This window comes from Gymnogyps californianus, chromosome 18, assembly GCF_018139145.2.
Source record: "Gymnogyps californianus isolate 813 chromosome 18, ASM1813914v2, whole genome shotgun sequence".
Taxonomy (NCBI): Eukaryota; Metazoa; Chordata; class Aves; order Accipitriformes; family Cathartidae; genus Gymnogyps; species Gymnogyps californianus.
The window spans coordinates 10,340,833-10,363,741 of NC_059488.1; the positions used below are offsets into that span (position 1 = coordinate 10,340,833).

The 22,909-nt window shown below is 38.0% G+C and overlaps 1 protein-coding gene across 1 annotated transcript in view; it reads left to right on the plus strand.

The window, feature by feature from the left end:
- The window catches only part of DAB2IP (DAB2 interacting protein), a 249,934-nt gene that overhangs the window by 5,155 nt on the left and 221,870 nt on the right, over positions 1–22,909 (plus strand). The window contains exon 3 of the mRNA XM_050907722.1: positions 11,092–11,212. Coding sequence (XP_050763679.1) covers positions 11,176–11,212 — 37 coding nt within the window. The 5' untranslated portion in view covers positions 11,092–11,175. The remainder of the gene's footprint in view (positions 1–11,091; positions 11,213–22,909) is intronic.

Here is a 22,909-nt window from a genome sequence, read left to right on the forward strand (position 1 = left end):
TAAATATTTTGTTGAATTTTGAATTGGAGTTAGGTCTCTGGAGAACTGTTTTACTTAACATTATACATTTGCAGTAGGTCTGTCTACATATATTTTAGTTTCATTCTGAAAAACACTGCTTTGAATCAATTTCTCCTAAAACGTCTAAAAGTAATCAAAACCAGAATGCTAGTTCAACAAACATTTCCCACGTTATAAAAGTCTGCATTTCATTTAGTTGCCTATTTTTATATCATGGGAGTATTTGTTTTCAGTGGAAATAGAATATGTATATGTTGGAATCAATAATCCCAAATAGGAATGTTTTAAAATTGGGTTTCTGTACACAGAATGATTTCTCCCACATTAAAAGATACATTGTTTAAAATATCTTTGAGTCTGGGAGGTTCATTATTTTTATGTTGTTTACACTTACAGAATACATATAAAAGACCAGTCAGAGCAAAGCTTGTCCTGAGGGAAGCCTGAGTCTTTGTGATTGGTGTACATGTATTGTAAGAGGAAAGAATAGGGGTCTACAGCAGTCTCTCTCTCCAATTGGTTGCTGCTGCTGGGGACATTTGAGCTTTGAATCAAAGTAGTGTGTAAGATAATATGCATAATATTTTTTTTTTCTGACCTAGCATGCTTTCATTATTAAAAATATAAAGAAAATCTGGTCAATTTTCAGCAAATTATCTTACTGCCAGATTATCTATGAGCATTATATGTATTTTAGAAATCTAGCAAATTCTACAAAACTAACTCCTTTAAATTCTCCCATACATCCTGTTAAGGGATATTAGGGTCCACAAATACAAATCAAAGTCAAATTAAACTGTCTTTGCTGATGATATTTGCCTACAGAGAATATATTGGAAATAATTCTTTTTTTCTGAAGTATTTCTTATGGTTCAGAGAGAGAGAGGACTGAGTTTTCATGATTTATTAGCAGTCTAAGATCTCCTGTTATGGCCCTGGAGCCAGATTAGGGTGATCTGTTGCTCCTCACACCACACTCCTCTCATCCTTTGGCTGGATGCTGTGGGAAGAGAGATGTAGGAACCAGCTTTGTTGGCATTGTGTTGAACTTCCCCTTCAGAAGGAACTGTCAGAAAAAAGAAAAAAAAAAAAGAAAGAAAAAAAAGGAAAAAAAGGGATGTAACAGTTGCAAATTTCCCAGTGCTCTCAGATAAGTGTCTTGTGAAACCTTTTTCCTATTCCCTCTTCCATTTCATATGCTAGTCATGTGCGCAAAGGTTTTACTTGTCATTTCTGGTCTTACCCAGAATTCATCTGGCCAGCCAGTGCTCTTTTTGATTTTTCAATATAATGATTTCTTGGCTTCTGTAGGTTTGGCAAAAGAGAAAATTTGTGTTTAACAAAACAGAAAAAGCCTTAGGTAATAATAAAAAAAAAAAAAAGTAGACCTACTAGAACAAGTCAAAGTCATCAAGGCGCCTTAAAGCAGCAGTGGAATGTCACTTAACTATTCAAGAAACCCAGTCTCAGAAGAAACCCTCCTGTAGTATGTCACTGAAATTACAAGTTTGTCTCACACTTAGATAGCCTGGAGGTTTTAGCACTTGTAACTACTGCATCCCTAGAATTTAGGAGCAGAACTGCATTCCAAGACACTGGCATGCTTGAAAGAGTTAGTTGCAGAATAAGAGGTTATATTACTGAAAAAAAAAAGATATTAAAGTGCTGCACATTTCACTCTTATTTGTGTATTTAATAGTTCTATATTTTAAAATAGAATAACTGTAAGATACTGAAAGCATTTCAGGACAAAAAGTATAATCTAAATCTGATGACAAAAGTAACAAAGCCTCTGAGGACGTTTTGTATTGTAAATACATTTCTGGCAGCAGTGATTCAACTATATTGGATTCATAAAAGAACTAAAGGAAACTTTAAGGAAATAAAGACAAACATTTGTATTACTTCACTTGTTATTCACAACAAAATTGACTCTCAGCTGGGGGTCAGTAGCAGTAGAGTCTGGTGAGTGGTATTAGTCACGTTAATAGACTGCAAAACAGTGCACACAGTGGTATTTATTTTCCATACTCACACAAGCCTCACCACTTACACAAAGGGAAAGTGCCAGGTCAGCTGTGGAGAACATAAACATTATCATGGACACTACTAAGCCTGTCACCTATCAGAAGGTGGTCTGTGAAATGATTGTAAATCGTCTGTGGATCATCCAAATACCCATGGATATGCAAAATGGGAGAAATATTATGAGCCAAAACAAGGAATCCATAATATTTGTGTGCTTTTGTAGAAGGAAACACAAGTGGCAGCAGCATGCAAAATGGAGTTTTTGAAAGGTTAGGTAATCCTTGGGTTTAAAGTACAGATTGGTTTTACACCTTTTGTAAACACAGCATCATTCTTTGTTTAAAAATATTATATTTTTATACAGAATATGCTTGCATCAGAATGTTCATAAAATGTCCCAGACCTGTGTTCATCATATGCATGGCATTGGTTTTTTTCCATAGTCAGGGTTCATACGAAGCTCAAATATCTATAACAACCTTTGACAGGAGATTTTAAGTGCAAATGGGACTTGACTGACACTCTGAGATTTTACTAGATTACCAAAAAAGACTGTTTTGCCTGTTGTTCCCCTGTCCCTGGCAGCTTTTGTTCTTCTCTTGCCTTTTTCTTTTTTATCACACTGTTTCATTCAGTGAGGCAGATCTGTGCCTCAGATTCATATTGCAATTAGAAATAGTCATACAGGTTTCCACAAACAAAGCCTGTATCTCACTAGAAACATGATGACATAGTTCAGGTACTGTCCTTAGACTTTGGGGAGCGTTAATTCTGGTGTGACAGGCTATGTGTGGGTAAATGAAGTCACTGCCCCTTATTCCCTTTCTTTACTACTTTTCCACCTCAGAGATGCATTGTAATGACGAAGTTGAAAGCGAGACTCCATGTAACAGTGACATGGTTCAACTGTGTCTAGCTGTACTTCCTTTATTTAATGTAAGCACAAAAGACTGGAAGAGCACTAAGTAATGAAAGAGCTAATTGGTGTTTTTGAAAATCTAGCATTAAGTAAAGCTGAAAGTTTATGAACAGGTTTGATATAGAAACCGAGAGACCCATGATGTGTTTCTATGGAAACTACAGTTTAAGGGTTTATCTGATGAGATTCTAAAAAGAGTACAATCTGCCTCTTTTTTCTGATTTGGGTAGAGAGAGGATAAATACAGCAAAATCAGTATTGCAAAGTGATCTTTGGAAAGATAGTTAATGAAGTGCTTCAGGATGAAAACTGCTGTATAAATGTAAGGTGACATTTCTGTCTTAATCATTGCCTTTAAAGATGAGATTTTTAGGACAGATTGCTGGTAAGAAACTGCAGCTCAGCAGCCAGCGCATTGGTATATGTTTCCATTCAGCTGCTGTTGTTGTTCAAATATTTAATTATTTGTACTTAGTCTCAATATGAGAGCATTAACATCTTGCTTAGAGTTGGTCATAAGTTGTGGAAATTTCCTGTGTGCATCTCTGGTGATTTCCAGTCCTGACTCATCACATTTCTGCTTTCCTCATTCTACCTGGTCATCTCTGCTGGTAAATGTCTCCCCTGACCTCCTGAGCCACGTTATCCAGTCCCAGATTCCCACACAGCTCTGCCAGTGGCCTCCTGGTAGCCTGCCGAGCTGACCTCTGGTTATGCTATGCTGAACTGTCTTTTGTACAAATACTGTACAGATATGGACTGTAGTGCAATGATGACGAGGCTGAGACTGTACAATTTATTCATCGTATCATAAGTGAAACACGCTGGTCAGAGATGAAAGCTATGATTCACTAAGCCATTGTGCTATTTCTGTCCATGCTTTTATTCACTTGATTTCACTTTCTTAATCAACACAGATCAGTTCACAGCCTTAGAATTCATTATGTACAATCTATTCATCCTCACTTTCTACCAGATCTTTCAGTAGTCCATGACAGAGACTGATTCTCACTTAATCAAGTTTTTGTTCAGAAGTCAGTGGCACCTTGTGCTAGCTGTGATTAATTCCTTCACAATTCCATGGGCCATAGAAATAGCTTTGTTATAAAAATAACATATGGTCATGTTTAGAATTGGTAGAGGCTGAGACATTTTCATCTTCGACTGTCTTCTAATATTGACTGTCAGAGCAAATGAAATAACATGTATTTTTACTTTCACGCTAATGAGAAAAAATACTGAATTAAGGCTATCTGAATAGTAATAAATGCTGCCTCTCTTCTCTCACACAAAAGAAATCATACCCTTCTGCATGGTGATGGTTTCTTACAAAGCAACAGATGGCTCTAGCAGCCAAGAACAAAAGCCCTGGGACTTGACTCTAAGCTTTTATATGTGTTGTATCTTCTGTATGTATTGTAAAATCTCAGTACAGCTAAGGTGTTTGTAGAGATTATAGCAGTGGAATAAATGCTTTTGGAATACAGTGTAGGTATGCAGAAAATAGCCTGTTTTACTGTATTTCTCTTTTATAGATGTGAGTAAATTATTAAACAACCTGACCCAAAATGTAACAGAAACCTTTCTAAAAAAAGCATAACTTAACTTAGACTTTTTTCCCAGTCTCAAATTAAAATAAGAACATATTACATACAAAAAAAATTGTTTGTCTATAAGCGAATGGAATACTTGGAATTTTGGAAGAATCTCTCTTCTTGAGATTTGAAGACCATTGTGACAAATCTAGAATGATGTGGATAGTTTTGGAAGGCACTTTAAAAGCCCGTGTGTCTATGATTTGTCGTTTGTTTTTTACTGAGATAATTAAAGCCACTATTGTACCCACACTCCAGTTCAGGAACTACTTGGACTGTTTTACACCAAGTATAGATTCCCTTCTGAATTGGTGCTTTAAATCTAAGAGTAATATGGAAAACAGTAGAAATTTGTTTCCAATTTAAGGAATTTTCTTTCTTCCCACCTCCTCAGAAAAGTCAGAGGTACCTGCAGTATCTTTCCTCTTGCTTTGGCTCTTCATCTTTTATTGAACTATTTCACTGTTTGCTGCTACTTTCCTTTGGGGGATGCATGAAATACTGTTTCAGAAGCATAATGTGAAAAATAATGTGGAGAGCACTGTTTCCAAGAGCAGCTACGAAGCAACCCTAAAGTTCAGGATTCTTCATTCTGACACAACTTCTTGATATTGGAAATGAAATATTTTTGCTTTGACTAGTCTGATTTGTTACTTTAAATGGATTGAGTAGAGTACACCAGGTGTTTGGAGCTCTAGCACAAAATAGTAACAGTTTAGATAATTTTAAAGATAGTGACAGTGGTTTAATGGGAGAAAAATTTACTGTCTCCATTGTACAAAATCAAACAGAAATAGGCTGGTGCCAGCAGTTAAACAATGTAAAATAATGACATCGCTTTAGCTCTGTGAGACTGTTTAAGCTAACTGACTGAAATTATCCCAATGACATATTCACAGTTCAAAAGAAAAAAAAATGAACTCACAAGTATCACGCATTTCTGGCCGTCATAATTCCACTCTCATTTCACTTCTGCATGCATTCTCCCCAGAATTTGGGATACCAGTGCAGGATTCTAGAAAGCTAAATTGCTGGCAGAGGGCTTGAAAAGGATTAATTATCACCATGCCAAGTTAGAAGAGATTTTTTTTTTTTCCTTCCCTGATTTATAATCTGATTGCAGAGACAGAAAGCTTAATCAGTACAGCATCCTATACATTTGTGAAGATACTGAAGACCTCAAGTAATTCTTGGGAAAGAAGAAAGCAAAGAGCTAAACTAGAAAGTATACACATGCATTGAAATCTGACCTAGTGAGACCACTGACAGTCCCAAAGAATTTTGTATTCTTCCACCCTCCTTTTCTTTCTGTGTCCTGTATCTTACAAGGAACTGTACAAGCTCATAAACATTCATCTTTCCAGAGTTTGTCTGCTAAATCTTTCTCTGCAATTAGCGTCCTTGACATGTTAAGACAGAGGGAGAAATATATCACGTGAGGCAGTTGCTTTTCAAAAGTAATTTGCTCATTTACTTCTGCCAAATCAGTTAAAAAATTCAGTAGACCAGAAGTGGGGATCATGAGTTATTTCATGGGAACTGGAGGAAGCATGAAGGCAAATGTAAAGGAGCAGCAAACAGTAGAATGGCTGGTAGACGCGTAGTGAGATGTTTCAGTAGTGTGCAAAGAGAGACAAACCTCCTTAATCCAGCTTTATCTGGACTACATGAGGATACATCCTGTATCACAGGGTGCAAATCTGTTGACAGAAGACGAGCAGGACGCCTGACATTTGTAGGAAATAGACCCTTTTTTTAAATGAGAATTTTGAAACTAGTCAATAAGGGCTTTTTCTTTCTTGCAGTTCCATGTGCTTTTTAGCCCTGCTGTGATGGAGGAGCCAGTGACAGATTGCTTGGGGGGGGGGGGGTGGGGGGGTGGGCGGGAAGGAAGATTCCTGGAAGTCATTAAAATGCTGTGGCTCATTCCAGCATTTAAATAGTCATTGCAGCAAATTTAAATGACTTTAAGCAAGAGGAAATTCTTCTCTGGATAATCATCTTTGACCTCATAACTTGGTAGGATAGAAGAGGGGTTGGATGCTTCTAGGCAAAATACGAGATACAAAATGAAAAGCCTCCCTCAAACTACTGCAGAGTTGTGACTTGCAAATTCTGAATTAAGGCCAGACTTATCTGAAACCACCGTTCAGTCACTGCTGGTGAGATTATCCACTTATTTAGGCAGTGGAAAGGGAGACAGTCCAAAGGTGGCTGAAGATATCACCTGTTTTAAATGTACCTGTTCATTTTACAGCTTAGTCTGAAATTGGGAAAGGAGGAGAATGTGCCTGTCTGTCATAGTGGTAGCAATTTCCTCCCACCCAGGCTTAGCCAGCAAGGCATGGACAAGGCAATATGGGACAAAGTCCTGTTCAGTCAGGGAGTAGTTTTTTGCTTTGTTCATTATGCAACATGTTGTGGAATTTCTGCTGCTGAGTGAAATCTCCTACATCCCCAGAGAGGTCAGCTTTATTATGCCCATTTTACAGGTGGTTAAAGAAGGAATTTGCATTGATTTCAGACACGTACTACAAATTACTAACAAGATTGTATGAAGCGTAAGATCACCGATTTTAACGATCACCCATGCTTTACACCTAGCAGCTCAGACTCTCTGCCTTGTGATGGAGGGTATAGTTCCTTAGCATCTAAATCTTCTGTGTTTACCTCTGTATATTTTAGGAATTGTATTCACTCTATCAATATGGTTAACTACAAGTCCTGACTGAGCTGAAATTGCGACAGTAATTCCAAATATGTTATGTGCAGTATTATATAGTAGAACAGGAGATTTTGTTACAACAAAATGTTTACCCCATAGGGCCAGCAATAACATTATTTAGAAAGAAAATAGAAATAATTAAACCATTATGGCCTCTGACTGTCTAACTTGGTTGACAAGTTCTAATTGGTTAGATAAATTTGATGACTATGTTTAAATTACTAGATATGACTATAAACTTTTAAAGAGGATATTGATATATTTAGTAAATCTCTCTAATAAAGCACTGCTTCTAGAAGCTTTTACTCAAGCTTTCTTTAGAGCAGTCAAGACGTCTCTTTAGTCAATGACTTTTATTGCTTGCCTCTATGCAATGTTTGTTGAGCAGCTGATTATCTGATAATAGAACAGTTTCTGGTATGCTATGTGAAAGAAATATTTTATTTCTACTGCTTCAGCAGGACAATTTCATATCAAGTACATCTGTTCTTATTAGTCATAGCTAAAGTAACATGAGGGAGCCCCAAGAAGCTATATAGGTTTTCTTTTGAAGTTTTGTGACAGATATATTGCTTTATGACTCCCCACTGGCCTGATTTTTGCCATATTTTGAAACTTGTTTAGCAGGAAGCATTTTTTAGGATTATTACTGTTAATTATTTTACTTAAAGTAACGAGATGCTTTTTTCATTTACAACATGAGAGAAGTTTGGTATGTACATAAAACAATAGTCTGACTTCAGTGCTATTTTGGTATCTCATTTATTTTTATTTTTTAGTTGAACTAGATGAATTAGGAGCAATTACTTTGTGTATAATATGCAGTGTGGATGTTCCTGAAAAGTGGCTGTTTTTCTGTGTATGGTCTCTTTCCTTGCATTTAATTCACATCAGTTTCCATATACTGGGCAGGGCCTGATTTTAGGAAGAAATCTCTAAGGAACACCACAGGCCAGGAGGGAATGGTACTGTGATTTCAATAACTGCAAGTATTTACTGGTAGTCAATATAGAGCCGCAGTTAAAAAAATCACAGTGGAAGCATAAAACAATCCCTGACATCTTATGTGCCATTCAAGATCCTGTGACATCTCCTTCTAAACCGTTGGCCTTTGTCTTGTCCAAATTCTAGTCATGAATAGTTGCACTGTGCCTCACTGAGTTATCTTGCTGGGTCAAAGGATTGATCTGTCTGTGCTCTTGGTAGGAGTATGACTGTCAGTCACATGCCTGTGACCATATCGCAGGACTTTGAGTTAATAGTGAGATATATTAAATGAATATGGCTGTTAGGGGCAGTAGAGCCCTCTTAATCCATTCTGGTTTATCTGTGCCTCATGTCCCTTGGATATAGTGATTTTACTACATGCATTGTTACTACTTGCTAAGCAGTTGCTGCAATGCGCCCCAGTGGTGGATGAAATTATTCCACTATAGCTCATATGTTGCATTCAATCTGGAAAATACTGTTGAATTCTCTGGATGACAGTGTGTTATTACATCACATTGTACATTAATATGTATATACCTACTGGAATGGTGATGTAATTAGCAGTATGGCATATCACCAGCTCACTGCTTCTCTCCCAGGCTGGATCTGTGCTGTACACAGAAAACTGCATACTCCTAGCAAAAGTCCATTAAGTTGCTAATTGTTTGGCCCTTACTGATATTCCACCTATTTTTGTTCTGGTTTGATGCCTTGTATCTAGGGAGTGGACGTTGGTATGAATGTCTCTTCTTATACAGTAGCTGAAGATGCATTTCCTTCTAAGACTGCAATCTATTTCCTAAATGACTATTTTTGTTCAATTTGCAAAAAATTAGAGATCTTGTTCCTTATTCAGTTGTTAGTAAAGCTCCCTCTGACTTTGGTTAGAATGGAATCAACACGGACAATGGGTGAAATACCACTGCTTGCCTCTCCTTTCATCTAAAGGACTGTGTCTTAATGGGTCGCAAGCTTTCTCAGCTGAAGTCATCGTGCATTTGGAAGGGATTTATGTTTCTATTTCTTGCTGTATGGATTTCTTCTTTGACTTTTTCATGTAGGTTTAAAATACACTGGAAGTGGCTGAACAGTCTGTCCACAGAAATGCTGTTACACTGAAGTAATTAAAGTTGTGCCAGTGTTTCCACTATAAAATGCATTTCTCCAAGTTTTATTACTCAGCTTCAGTAGTTTGTTCTTGTAAACAAGATGTACACTCAGACACAAATTGTTTTGAAACGTGTTTTAAATGTCCATTTGCAAATTTTTGAGCTATAACACAACTGGGGAGAGACCTGAGCAGTCAGCTGACTTTTGGCTTTCATAAATCACAGAGAAATGTATTATTTTTCTTAGTGAAATGGTGCAACTTGTACCTAATGAGCCTCACTGGGGATGTTAGGCTTAATATTTGTTTCTACTGTGATTGCAGAGAAACATAAGAATGAGAAACATTTCACATGGACTTTCAGCCTTTGTGCCTCTCCAAGCGGTATGCGTCTAGGACGTACTTTAAAGTACCTTATGAGTTTCTTTCCCCCTAACATGCTCAAAATCAGTGTTCGATACACGTTTCCCAGTTCACATTTTGCAGCTGATATTTTTTGCTTTGCTGATGGTGTATCACGTATGTGCAATCAAATTTTCAACTACTTCCTTTGAGCAATATGCAGAAGGTCTAACAATCCTCACCCAGGATTAAATGTGCCAAATTCCTAGTCAGTAAACTGCTTACAAGCGATGTGTTCATACTGCTACGAGAAGCTCTCTGGGCTCTGGGCACTTTGGCAGTGAGCTATTTTGCCCAGTTCTCTTTGGCCAGGAGTGAGGGCAGCTCCTGTTTAGCATTGGCTACACACATTTGTGCTCAAAATTGTACTGGCAGTCTCCCTGTATTGTTTTTCAAGTACTCTTGCCTATGACAAGACATTTTGCCTATGACAATCCTTCTTCGATCAAGAGTCCCCCAACAGTTTGGTTCCTGCCTCTGCACATTCATGCATTCAACTTTTACTGCTATGCATAGGTTGAAAATTATATCTAGGCTTAGTCAGCTATGGGGCATGGGACCAGCTGTTCAGAAGTTAGACAAATAGGACATCATTTTCAATCATGTCCACGTGCCATTTACACATGGAGATTTCAGCTTTTCAGTAGTCATTTACATGAAGCATAAAATACAAGCTCCGTGTTTGCATCTGCCCTTCAGCAGTTCCAATCTTCAGGTTTTCATTACTCACACGTTGTAAGACAAGGTTTTCACCTACAGCACTGGTAATCTGCTGTGGCCCAGGGCTGTATGACACAGTGTCACGTGAATTTCCCACATTCTATTCAACAACACTAGCGCCTCAGAAACTAACATTGGTTTTGGCTGTAGCGAGAGTAAGTAGATTCCTCCTCTGATGAATGTGCAGTGATCTGTAGATCGAGAAGGAAATTGAGGTAAAAGGCAAGTGCAAAACACATTAACAGGAGAAGGAATCAAAGCATGGAGGAAAACTCTAATCTAAACTTTCAGTGGATGGTAGAAAAGAGGGAGAAGATATTTCAGTCTACTGTATGCACACATACATAGCTTTAGTGTGATATGCTATAGTTTTCTAATTTGAAGGTTTGTAATCTCTTTTCTGTACTTGTGCTATTTCTACTGTACCCAGTGATTTGAAAAGAAGAAAGTCAGGAACAGCTATCAATTAGAGCTTGTCAAAATGGAAGAATAACTGTTTGCATAAACCAGATTGCTAAAGGATGCAGTTGAAAATATCTGTTAAAAAATGACTGTTTTCAGCTGTGTCATTTTGGTGTTCCAGATCCTAGCAACCCATGAGCCAAGTGTACTGGCACAGTCGAGGAGATAGTGACCTGTAGCATGGAGTGGGAAAAAAGGCCCAGGAATGAAGAACTCTGGAGCAGATGGCACCTTCAGAATTGGTATGTTATGCATTGTCTGTGTTTTGAAAGCTGGCACAGGCCCGCAGTGAGTACTTCTGAAAGTCTCACTATTACTGTGGAGTAAAATACATTACTTATTCTGATATACAGGAATTATTTCCTTTACCTCCTGTAGAGCACACTATATTAATTCTCTCTTGATATATTCTTTCTGTTGGGCTATTCCCAATACTACCAGGAAGAGACATGAGCTACCATCTCTATTTTAGTTTTCCTTTCCTTAAGGGTAAATACCAACTTCATAAGAGAAGAAGAAAGTCTAATACACGCACTTCAAAGTAGAACTATACAAATAATTGAATATGTGTTCAAACTAAAAAATGTTCCAAAAAAGCCAACTTCTATTTTTTGCTGAGAAACAAAAAGGTGGATTGAAAGAACACATATTGGTTGTTTCTGTTGTCTGATACCAAATTGAATGTTTCTTTTGTTTTCTTAATTTTCTTCTAAAATAGTTTAAAGTGTACTTAAATTTAGTCTAAAAACATTAATTAGTATAGAGAAAAAATGTTTCGTCTGGAAATTAAATTATTTCCCCCCGTGTTCCCATTCTGTGGCCAGTTTGGTCTTTCTAATATGCGCTGCCACAACAAAAACCTCTTTGTCAGAAAAATTTTGTCCCTTTCACTAATTATATGAGCCATATTTCTCCGGTTGTCATTGATAAAATTCTTTCATTAAAACTTAAGAGGAAAAAAAAAGGGAAAGACATTCTGCAGTTTACTTGAGAACATATTACTCTAAATTATGTCATATAATTCACTCTGGGAGAATAAGGGGGTAGAGTGCAGGGATGAGGAGGGAATCTTGCCCTTTGGTATGAATTATTTTATTACTTCCTTCTCCCAATTTTATTCTATGTCCTTTTGCTTTCTCCCTCTAATGTGGCAAAGCTTGGCAACAAGCCTAATGTCAGTTCTCCTCTCATAGCTGGAAACGTCTAATGAGGCAGTGCATCCTAGCATTAGCTGCTTTCCTCCCCTGTTCTCCAGTCATTTTTTTCAGGGTTGGCAGAGTCCAAAATCTGAACAGGTCCATCTTTTGCTCTTGAGGGACATACTTCTCTGGGGGTCTAATTACCAGTGAAAAGATCTGTTGATAAGGGAAGAGGACTTCAGTTTTTCACCTAAGCTGCTGTTTATATGGAACTTCAGTCTTTGCAGTCTCATTTCTTCTTGCCTTAACAGCTGCCTCTGTGCCAGCACTACTCTGCCAGCTGCTTTAGTGCTGTGCTGAAATTCAGAGGAGGCTCAGTTGCATGCAGTGCTCAGAACAATTCTTGCACAAAGTTTTCCAGCAAGGATTCCTTTCATCACCCTATCTCCAGGCACCTTCTAATACACCAGGATGTGGGTACGGTCAGAGAGGCCCCCTATTGTCAGGACATTTGCTGCAAATTTTTCATCCTTTTATTACCTCTGCATCTATATGTAGCAAAAATGTCTCAAACTGTTACTTAGCTTAAGTGCAAATGACACATTAACTCATTTTCCCCTCACAAACAGAAGCCAGAAGACAAGCTCTTCACCCGATAGGGCTTCTGTCCTTCTAGATAGATGTCAGTAGGCAGCTTCCAACACTCAGCAGTCTTCAAGGGTGTTTGCTGTACAGACAGGACAGCTGCTTCCTACTATACAAATTTGGTCTGTCACTATGAGTATATGTATATTTCCTATGGCCGAAAAAGCAGCATTTCTTTATGCCACTACATACTGTAAGCGGGTGCTTCCTAAGTGGTGGCATGCATCCACCTTGCATGATGTGAAATAGCTTTGTGTTTCAGAGTGCAGTGCAGTGTGGGACCCCTTGTGTTGACAGACTAGTGATCTTGCTCAGTCTCAGGTTTTGTCATGAACTTGGAGCGCCACTGGACCTAGCCAAAAGTAATTAACTCTGAAAAACAACAGCAAAAAATACCCTTTACAAGACTTTATGACACTAGAGAAGTTAGAAACACCTGAAGGAGAAAAAATAATTTCAGTAGGCTAGATGTTAAAGACTATAATGCTAATGATAAATATAGCCCAATTAAACTGAGTCAGACAAACTTTTCCAGCAGGTTCCATCCTGCTTTAATGGCTGGGATTTGCTGTCAGCAAACTCCATCTCCTTGAGATTTATATAAATATAGACATAAAATGTCAAGCTTGACAAGTAGCATTTCACATCAGGCACTGTCTTGCTCATTGTATTCTCCAGTCACTGATTGTCCTTTAATACCAAATTGTAAACCCAGCTTTTCAGTCAGTTTCAAGCCAAATGTTCTGTATTATACTGTAACAACCTCTTCAGTAAAAAAGATTTTGGTTCTTCTGAGCAAAGAATTTGCTCTATGCATAAAACCCCCACATGTCTGGATTTCATTGTTGATTTTAAATATAATTTGTCATTATGGAGATTTCTTCCAGTTTCTGTTGCTCTTGGGTGCCATTATAACTTTTTGGAAATGATAAATTATTTTCTTGCTTGCAATTAAAAAAATTATAGAAATGAGATCTATGTCAGTAGGTAGTTTAAACCTGTATTAAAGTTCTAGTGTAATTTAAGTATGTGCTTACAAGAATTTGAGTTTTAAGAAGAGGGGACGTCTCCAGCTAGCATAAATAGCCATACCTGTTTTAGATTATCAGAAGTCTGTAGGGGAAAACTGCCCAGTCTCTGCATTATGGAACGTACGGAGAGAAATTCCATTGAAGAAATTTATTTAATTAAAAGACTTATGTGAAAATCAGTATTCTAATTATTGTACAAACCAAGAAGAGCTAGTGATCTTCTATTGAACTTAACCTCTTTTAAGTGTGTCTTGGGATCCAGGAATGGTGAAATAGAGGTGGCTGTATGTCGCTGATGTTTTACAATAACATCTGAAAATGAGTTGGTTCATTAAGGAAAAACTTTCAAACATAAGCTGAAATTTCTGTGCCTCCTGCTGGGTTTAACCACTGTATGGAGGACTGTGCTGTGTTAATTACCAAAGTGAATCTTGCAAAGAACAAGAGCTGGAGGAAGTGCTTCTGGATGTGCTTAACCTGCACAGGGACCAACGCACCTACTGCCAGAGGTTTTACGAAAGGAAGGTCATTCCCTGGCTGCTAATGGCATGTTTCTACTAGTCAGAACTCATCAGCTGTCTGTCTTGTGTCTGGCAGTGTATTTGGGTGCATTATTAATTCTCAAAAGTGGCCTTAATGCTGTGTAATCATCAGAGCTTAAAGCAAAACGTATTGCATGTCCCAGGGGGTTACATCGTTATTTTCTCAGGAAGAATTTCTTACTCTCATGTGAACAGGCTGGTGTATTTAGTGTATTTCTAACATTTGTAACAAAGACTGACTGCTGTGATGCAGACTGAACAGGGATAGGGAGATATTAGAAGCCCATGTTTTGCATTGTGTTGTCTGAGCAGTTCTGAAGCAGGAATAAGATCTAACATTGCATTGCCCTAATGTTTTATGATGCAAGCCTGGAACTTAATAGCTAGTGTCTCTGATGGAGGAAAAAGAATAATATTTTTAAAATAAATTTGTTCCGTTCTGTGTGACTGAACAATCCAGCAAAAAGGGGTGCTGCTTTCAGGTAACTGTGGTTTTCCGTTTAAGATTCAACTAAACCAGGCTTCGTTATTCCTGTCCAATCAACCCACCTTTCATAGATGTTGGAAATAAAAGGGAGAAAACCCTAGATAGTAGGACAAATATGTTGTTCATTTAGGGAGTGAGAAAATTTATCAACGAAGGGAACCCAAGACAACCATAATATGGCACCTCACATGGCTGAAAGGACAAACAGATGATATTAGCAGTAGGATATAAGATTGTTTCCTAGGAGAAAGAATGTAAGTGCCATGAAGATGCACATTATTTGCACTGGAGCTGGATTAGGTGACTAAATTGCCATAGAAGGTTTGACAATGTGAATGCAGTTAACAGAAGTTCAGGGCATAATCTAGAAACTCTGCAGAGTAGAGCAAGGTGAGGAAGCTGCAAAATCTAGATCTGCCAAGAGGAAACACTCAACATAATTACCATTCCACATTATATTAAATAACTTTAGAGGATGAAGTCTACATTTAATTTATGAATGGGATACAATCTAGAAGGATTTGGATGTCTTCTATTCTTATTTTATTTGTTCACGTTGCAGAATTTGTAAGTGTGTGCTTATAGTGCCCTTTACCCCCAGTTGAAATGACTGCCGCGTTGTTAAAAAAATAAATTCAAGGACAAGCAGTTGACTCCAGTTAAAAATGTATGCAACAAAAGGGTATAGCTGTACTGGGATAGCATTTTGACTACCATGGCCTTGATACCTTGTTTATGGTGCTATAAAGCTTCATTGTAAGAAATGACTCAAATGCTCTTTTTATTTCTTGAGTTTATTCTTATATATAGGCTTTGAATGTGAACATTTCCTGAGTGGTAAATTCTGTTTTGCCTTTGTATCTTCTGTATCCACCTCTGCCATCTCATAAAATGTTCATTATGTTGCACCCAAAGCAACTGGGCTGAACTTTCATTAGATGATTTGAGCTCAACAACAAGGCACAAGATCCAGTGCACTTGCCTGATCTCATAACTTTAAGCAAACAGTTGTAACCTCTGTGGATCTGTAGTGCTCCTCTGACTTTCTAAAGTGCTTTGAGACTTGTGGATGTAAAACATTATGTAGATGTACTGTTTTATTTATTTTTAGAAAGTAAATATTGATGCTCAGAACTATGCTAGTATTTTAAGAATTAGGCTGTGGTGAATCAAAATTGTAATTTAGCAGTACATATGCCTGAGTTTACAGTTTGTGGTTACTTTGGAGTACAGATATAAGAAGAGGCTCTTGAGAGAATACTTCAGATGCTGCTGTCAGTGTGTTTCAACCCTATCTTGTGTATTTGTTTGTACTTCTGTTTCATTCTTAGCCTCTCTTCATCTGTCTTGGGAAATAGGACAGTGAAGTACATTTCCATGTTTCCTATAGTAATTTGCCTAAAATCTTCAACAACAGATGATGATGTCAACTACATTTGGAACTAATGAAATAAAGAGTAGTATGAAGTTCCTAATATGCTTCCATACTTCTTTTTCTTCTTCTGTAGTGATTGTTGGGTTCTCTTTAGAGCATGCTTTCTCCTTTTTGTGTGTATAGGATCATAAGAATATAGGATATAATACAGGTTGGAGGGGACCTCAAGAGGTGTCTAATCCAACCTCCTGTTCAAACAGGGTCAGCTGTAAGGTCAAATTAGGTTGCTCAGGGCTCTATCTTGTCTGGTATTGAAAACCTCCCAAGGATGGAGACTGCACAACCTGTTTTGGAATGGTCAGGGGACATAGTACGGGAAAAATTGAAGATTTAAAAGAGAGAGATTGATTTCTTGCAAACTCTGCTGTGGTCTTTCTGTTACAAAACGGATTTTCTCAAATTACCCACAAGAGGGAGTTTAAGCCTTTTCTATAGGGAAACAAAAGGTAGTACTAAAATGTGCCATCAAGCATTGGTGCCGAAACTGGTTTCTTCAGATAATCCCAGTTAAAAGGGTTTAATGCATCGATATCCATTACCCCAAATCCCAGGCTGAGGGAGTCATAGGTGTTCACATCATTGCTGCACTTTAACCACGGGGTCTTTTAGGAAAAACTGTTTTCTTTATTGTGTCTCCACGGCATATATTTAGGTGCTCTGTTGTCACTTAATTGTACTTGTTGTTGGTAACCTGTGCATTAAAGACAATGAGTCTTCCTGCTATGCAGGCAAGGAGCCTTTGAAACATCAGTGAGTGCCATTCTGTCATCCCTTAGCTCCAGGTTTGCTGTAACCTTCGGTTTGTGTGGTAGACAGGTAGCTGCATGCCAGGCATCTGCTGCATGTCAACTCAGCACTTATTTTGTCATATGGCTGGTGAAAGGCGTGTTGACATCCTCATCCTCTTCTCTGAAGAGAAACCGTATTAACTCCTTCACTGCTGATCTACCACTGCAACTGCTCTGCTGATCCTGTTCCACTGAGGCCAACTAAGTTCTGTTTTCTCTCGCAAAGACGCAAATTAATGCCATCATCAGTTATCTAAAATGGTTCCTTTGAGGAATTGTGTGTCTCCACAGAAAAGCAGTAGGATGGAAGTCTTTTTATTTGTAAGGATTCAATCCAAATTAGTAGCGACTGACATTTTTTCATAAGGTATCTGTTCAGAAAATGCTGAAATAAATATAAACCTCATGCCAGTCTTTCAAAAAAGGTGGCCATTTCGCAAGGTAAATCATCATGATAAGCACTAATATGCCTCAGCAAATTCATCAGAGAGGCCCCAGCCCAGGTGGAGTGTGGAATTTGTGTATTAGCTTCAGAGTACTGTTCCACTGTGTGAAACTGAACTTGGTTACACTGAAGAGCGGTGAAAAGCTGTTTCTTCTGACTGTCCTGGTGAAATCTTTTTCCCCTGACATTTTAACTAGAAATGAATGAAGAGTTAAAGTGCCTGCAGCCATTCCGTAGACTCCCTGCCTTTTCCTGCATTTTTACATTTTTTGATACACAAATGCAAAATGCTATCAGCTAGATCAGTCTTGATAAATCTCACTGTGTGTAGCTCTGTAGTCATTCTCTTAGGAAATGCAGTATGAGAGGAAAGGTCTTTCAGCAAGTGTTGGTCTGCAAATGCTAAGAAGCCTCATGTAACATTGGTCACTTCTGAACTTTTACATTGGAGGCAGATGCATACACCATCTGTTGTTCAGGTGTGTTTTTCATCCTCTGACTAGAGGGAATTAGTCCAAAGGCTTAGCTTAGTCAGAGGGAAATACAAGGATGAATATCAGATGGGTTTGTGGCCTTGAACTGACAAGCCAAGTAAATGATGCTGATGGATACTGAAAGGCTCAGCTGTGAGGAAGCCAGGAATGGTCTTGCTCTTCACCCTTTAACTGCAACTGTTCCCCACTTCTGGGTGCTTCCAGAACTCAGCGTGCTCGGGAAGGTGAAAAACGTAAGGGCAGACTTTGAAAGTTATTCTGAGCAATTGATTATGATAATAGGAATGTTATGCTCCTTGCTAAAATTATTTATACAGAGAACAAGACAGGGCGCAGTTGTATCACGCCAGGCAGCTTCTCTGTTTCTGAGCTCCAAATTATTAAAAATAAAATCAAAGAATGAAAGAGCCTTGAATTTTAGTGAATTTGAAAAACCTCTCCTTAGGATGAAAGTAAGGAATAAAGGAAGAAATCTGTCTCTACTGAACTTCTCTGCAGCACTAGATCCAAAAAGGGGCTTGCATTAGTAAAAGCTGACTGCTTTTAATCTATTGTAAGACTGCACTGTTATGAAAAACCTTCTGGCTGAATTATACATTCACTTATGTTTAACCAGAAAATCCATTAGAGGCACAGAGGCCACAGAATAGATCTTAATTTCAGATTGGATAAAAGGAAGCCACGGCTGAAACACCAAGAATATGTGGCAGAAGCTTAAAAAACTAGGTTAGGGGAATCAAATTAAGGAATTCAAACAAATATGAAATGATTCAAAGGCCAAAGGAAGGCTGTCGTGAAAACATATTTCTGATGCCAGTGAAGAGAGATGACCCATACACTGTTCTGCATTCACTATTTTAAATCATCAAATGTATTCTTTTCAGGTAACAAGTATGATTTTGGGAACACCGCCCAGTGATCAGTTTTGACCTGTGTAAACTTTCCTGCTTTCTTTTCCAGAGAGAAAATACTGCCTTATTGGACACATTAACAAATGGGGAACAGCTCTTTCTATGGGCCTTTCTCCAGTGCAGTCTCTCTGGAAATCCTGCATCATGAAGGGAGATTTATGTCCTTAACACTGCATATAGTCTGCACAGTTTGATATAACCAGTAGCTGTATGCTCAAGAAGGTCTCCACAACAAACAGTTCCGTTCTCATATGGAGACAAACGCAATTACTTTCAGCTAAGTGCCCTTCCTGCTTAAACAACTCACTTAATGTTGATGTAGGAGAATGGTTATTATATATCAAATGCATACTCCTTGAGATCAAAACCATATTCCTCTTGGCTGAAGATGAGTGAGGTTTACTAAATCTCACCATTGGTACTCCTATATTTATATGAGGTTCTGCTCTGTGGGAAGGAATTGGGTCCTCTTCTAAAGAAATACGTACTCCATGTGTTTATGCAGTGGGGTTTGTTCGTGTGTTGGAAGGCTATGGCCTGCCTGAAACTTTTGCTTCTGTTATATGGTTTCTTTCAACAGCATAATATCTTTTATTTTGTCCATCTTCACTTTTTCAATAAAGGCAAATAACTTCCCATGTTTATTGGCGATACATATACCAACAAAAATAAATGTTCTAAACAAATTTCAGGAATTCTCATTTTAAAATACGAGGCATCACTGCCTGTGAATTTAGAGAAAAGCCAGCATAGATTCTGTGGTAAATCAGTTTATGAGATTCGTCCAAAGCATTCTGTAACCCTGCCGTCAGTGTAACTCAACATCTTTTCTCTTTATTAAAGAGAATGCTCAAATCCATTAGTTAATTCAAGCTGAATAAACTCTGTAGTGTTTTCCTGCCAAATACTATAAAAGGGAATATTGAATTGTTCCTTGGAAAGGCCCCTAGGATCTGTCATGTCTATTCAGGATTTTTTTACTAAGATGCAGATATGCTCTTGTGTCTTTATGAACCACCATAATCTGAGGTTTGTTCCATATGACAAAGTAAAGAGTATGAGCCTGATGCTTCCTCAAATTACAGAACTTGGTTAGAGTGCAGGAACTGCAAAGTACTGGACTTTAGATTCAATCTGATGGTGATATATTTCCTGTGTAAAGACTTAGTTTTGTGTATTTTCTCTTTGCATTGCTAGCTTCTCCTTCAGGTTCCTGGTAGCAGCTACTTTGCCAAGAAGGGAGTGGTGATGACGAAGGAACTTTTATTGAATTATATTGGTGGATGACCCACGATGCAATTGTGCTCATTTCTTCATAGGCATGCTACATGAAAATGCTTGCCCTTCTTCAGCAGTAGTCTCTGGCAAGAGTAGCATAACATGGGCTGCCATCTTTTGGAGAAACCTCCTATTGCAGCAGTTCAGAGGAATTCATTACTGTTTGAGCTGTTAATGACACTATCACACTAGCTCATTCACATGTTATTTCAAAATTATGCAGTGCCCTTACCAGGGAAAGGTGAACATGTAAGAAACTAGGCAGGAGAAAACAGAGTATCATTGGAAATGCTGAAGTTTTAGAGTGTCACAACACTAGGCAATGAAGCAGCACTCTTGTATGCATCAATACACAGGTCTTGGCATCTGCTATGAAGGTCAGAAAACAGATTACCCAAGCTGTTTTCTCTAGCTAGTTAAAATATGGTGAATGGCTGGAAGATGGGCCAAAGAAACATTACAGGGCATGGATGAAGGCAAATCTTGGCAGAGGCTGTTATACTGAGGCTGTCAAAACCAATCAAGCAAGAGCAGATTGACACTTCTCTGTGCAAAAGGCACCAGAGAAGGAGCAAGTGCAGTGAATACAGGAGGGTGGAGGGTGCGCCTGTAGCCTCTGGTATACTGTGAAGCCACAAAAGGTGAATATTCACATTTGTCTAACTGATAAGAGACCCTATCATGTAATCTGTCTGTAGAACAAATCCATCTTTGCTTAGTGCTCCTCCTTTTGTCTGTATTGTGCTCAGCCTGAGTAATCAGTATATCAGAGCGCAAAACTTTTCCTCCAAAGCAAAACATCGGAACAATAAACAATAGGTCTTCTTTATATGGTAGTAATGTAGAGGCATTGGCACAGATATGGACTCAGAACTATTCAACTGTTAGAGAGTAGTTACTCTACAATACAGTATGTCATTTGTAAGCATAGCTGTAATGAGATTTTATAGATATGATTTCTCCATATTTAATTTATGCTGTGTGTATTCAGATAGTGAAAGATCATCCAGGAAGACCTTTTTACCATTGGAATAGCAATGCCTTTTCTTTATAGCCTTCTTTCTCTTTGTCCTGTTTTGAAACTTTATGCTATTTTTCTATAACTGTATGCTATCTTTATATAACTCAGGTAATATTTCACAAGCATTTCAATGGACAATGGTGCTGTCAAGGACTGTGGTGCTGCTTCTCACATTACATTGCTAAGCAACATACAATATAACAGCATGATATCCTCCTGCAGTTGGTAAGAAGTCAAGCTCCAATATTCAGTAAAAATATTCTGATCTACTTTTCCGTCACACAAGAATCTACTTGTTTCAGCACATAAAGATTTGTATTAAGAGTAACAAACTCATACAAAAGTTGGACATTTCTTTTTTTTTAAATTCCCAAGTGCTAAATACATATACGTTAATATTTTTTTCCTAGTTAACCCCAGAGAAGTTGGTCTTTGCCATTTTGCCAGTTGTGTAGCTTTCACTGACTTTGACAAGAGTTGCTTTTATCAAAGCATCAGTTAAGTAAAATGCTTCAACTTTGAAGAAAGTTTGCTTGCTTAACTGCTTAAAATTACATATGTGCTTGAATACCTTGCTAAACATGGGTCAGCTTGAGAGCACAGACAGGATGTCAAATCTATGTTCAGAAGCAACCTGTGTATTTTCATAACATCTGCCTGAAATACGAAGTATAATATTTGATGAGGTGAAATCTCAGTTATCATCTCATTTATTCGAAACTCCTTTATTTAGAGCCAAGTTAATTATGAATTTGAAAAAATCTGATTTGTAATCCAATTTGTAAATTCACATATGACATTTCATAGTGGAGATCACTTTTGTCAGTTGATTTCATCTCTATAGAAACAGATGCATATTTCAGTTCCATTTTTGTTTATATATATATTTTTAAATAATTCAGTAGGATCATCACTCAAAATGTTAGCCTCCTGTGTAAAGGATAACGTCTCTCTAAAATATACCAGTAGATCATGAGAGGAGAATTCTGGCACTGGCAGATCTAATAAAGCCTTTCCTATTAGTTGTTTCTCACTGGCTTTTAAAAGCCATTAATACCAGTTACACTTATTGTGCCTGAGTATGCAAAACTTTCACATTGTTGCTATCAAGAACTGTTTCAGCATTTTATTATTAGCATTAGCCGCTCTGATAGGGATCAAAGGAGACTTTGTATTATTAATCTTGTATCTTAAAGAGTTGGAGCATGAGGTCAAAATCAGTGTTATTTTCAGTAATGAAATCACAAACTGCGTAATGTTGAGCAAGTCACTATTGGCAAAAACAGCAACGTGGAACAGTAATTATTTAGGGTGCTTCAAGGAGTTACTGCTAAGAATGACTGGGCCGATCTGGTGGAGGTGAGGGATTCTGGCCCACGAAGAAGCTGTTTCTCAAGAGAAAGCTTGTTCCGCACAGAGGTGGTCTCCCCTGGCTGGGTGTGGAATCTGTGGTTTTGAATGCTGCTCCTCTGATAGCCAGAATGGTGTCTGGACCTCCTCTTTCTTCTTCATGTGTGCCAGTGTACCTACTGTTACATGACTGCTTGGGAGTGAGAGAAGGCCTACATCTGGACATCTCTCTTCTTCCCCATAGATCTCTATTTCCATGTCTTAATTTTAAAAAGAGAGACAAAATTTTTGGAAGATCTATACCTCTGGAAGGGTAGTTAGCTCTCTAGGTGGCATATGAAAGAAAATACGGGCTTTGAGCATAATAATAGTG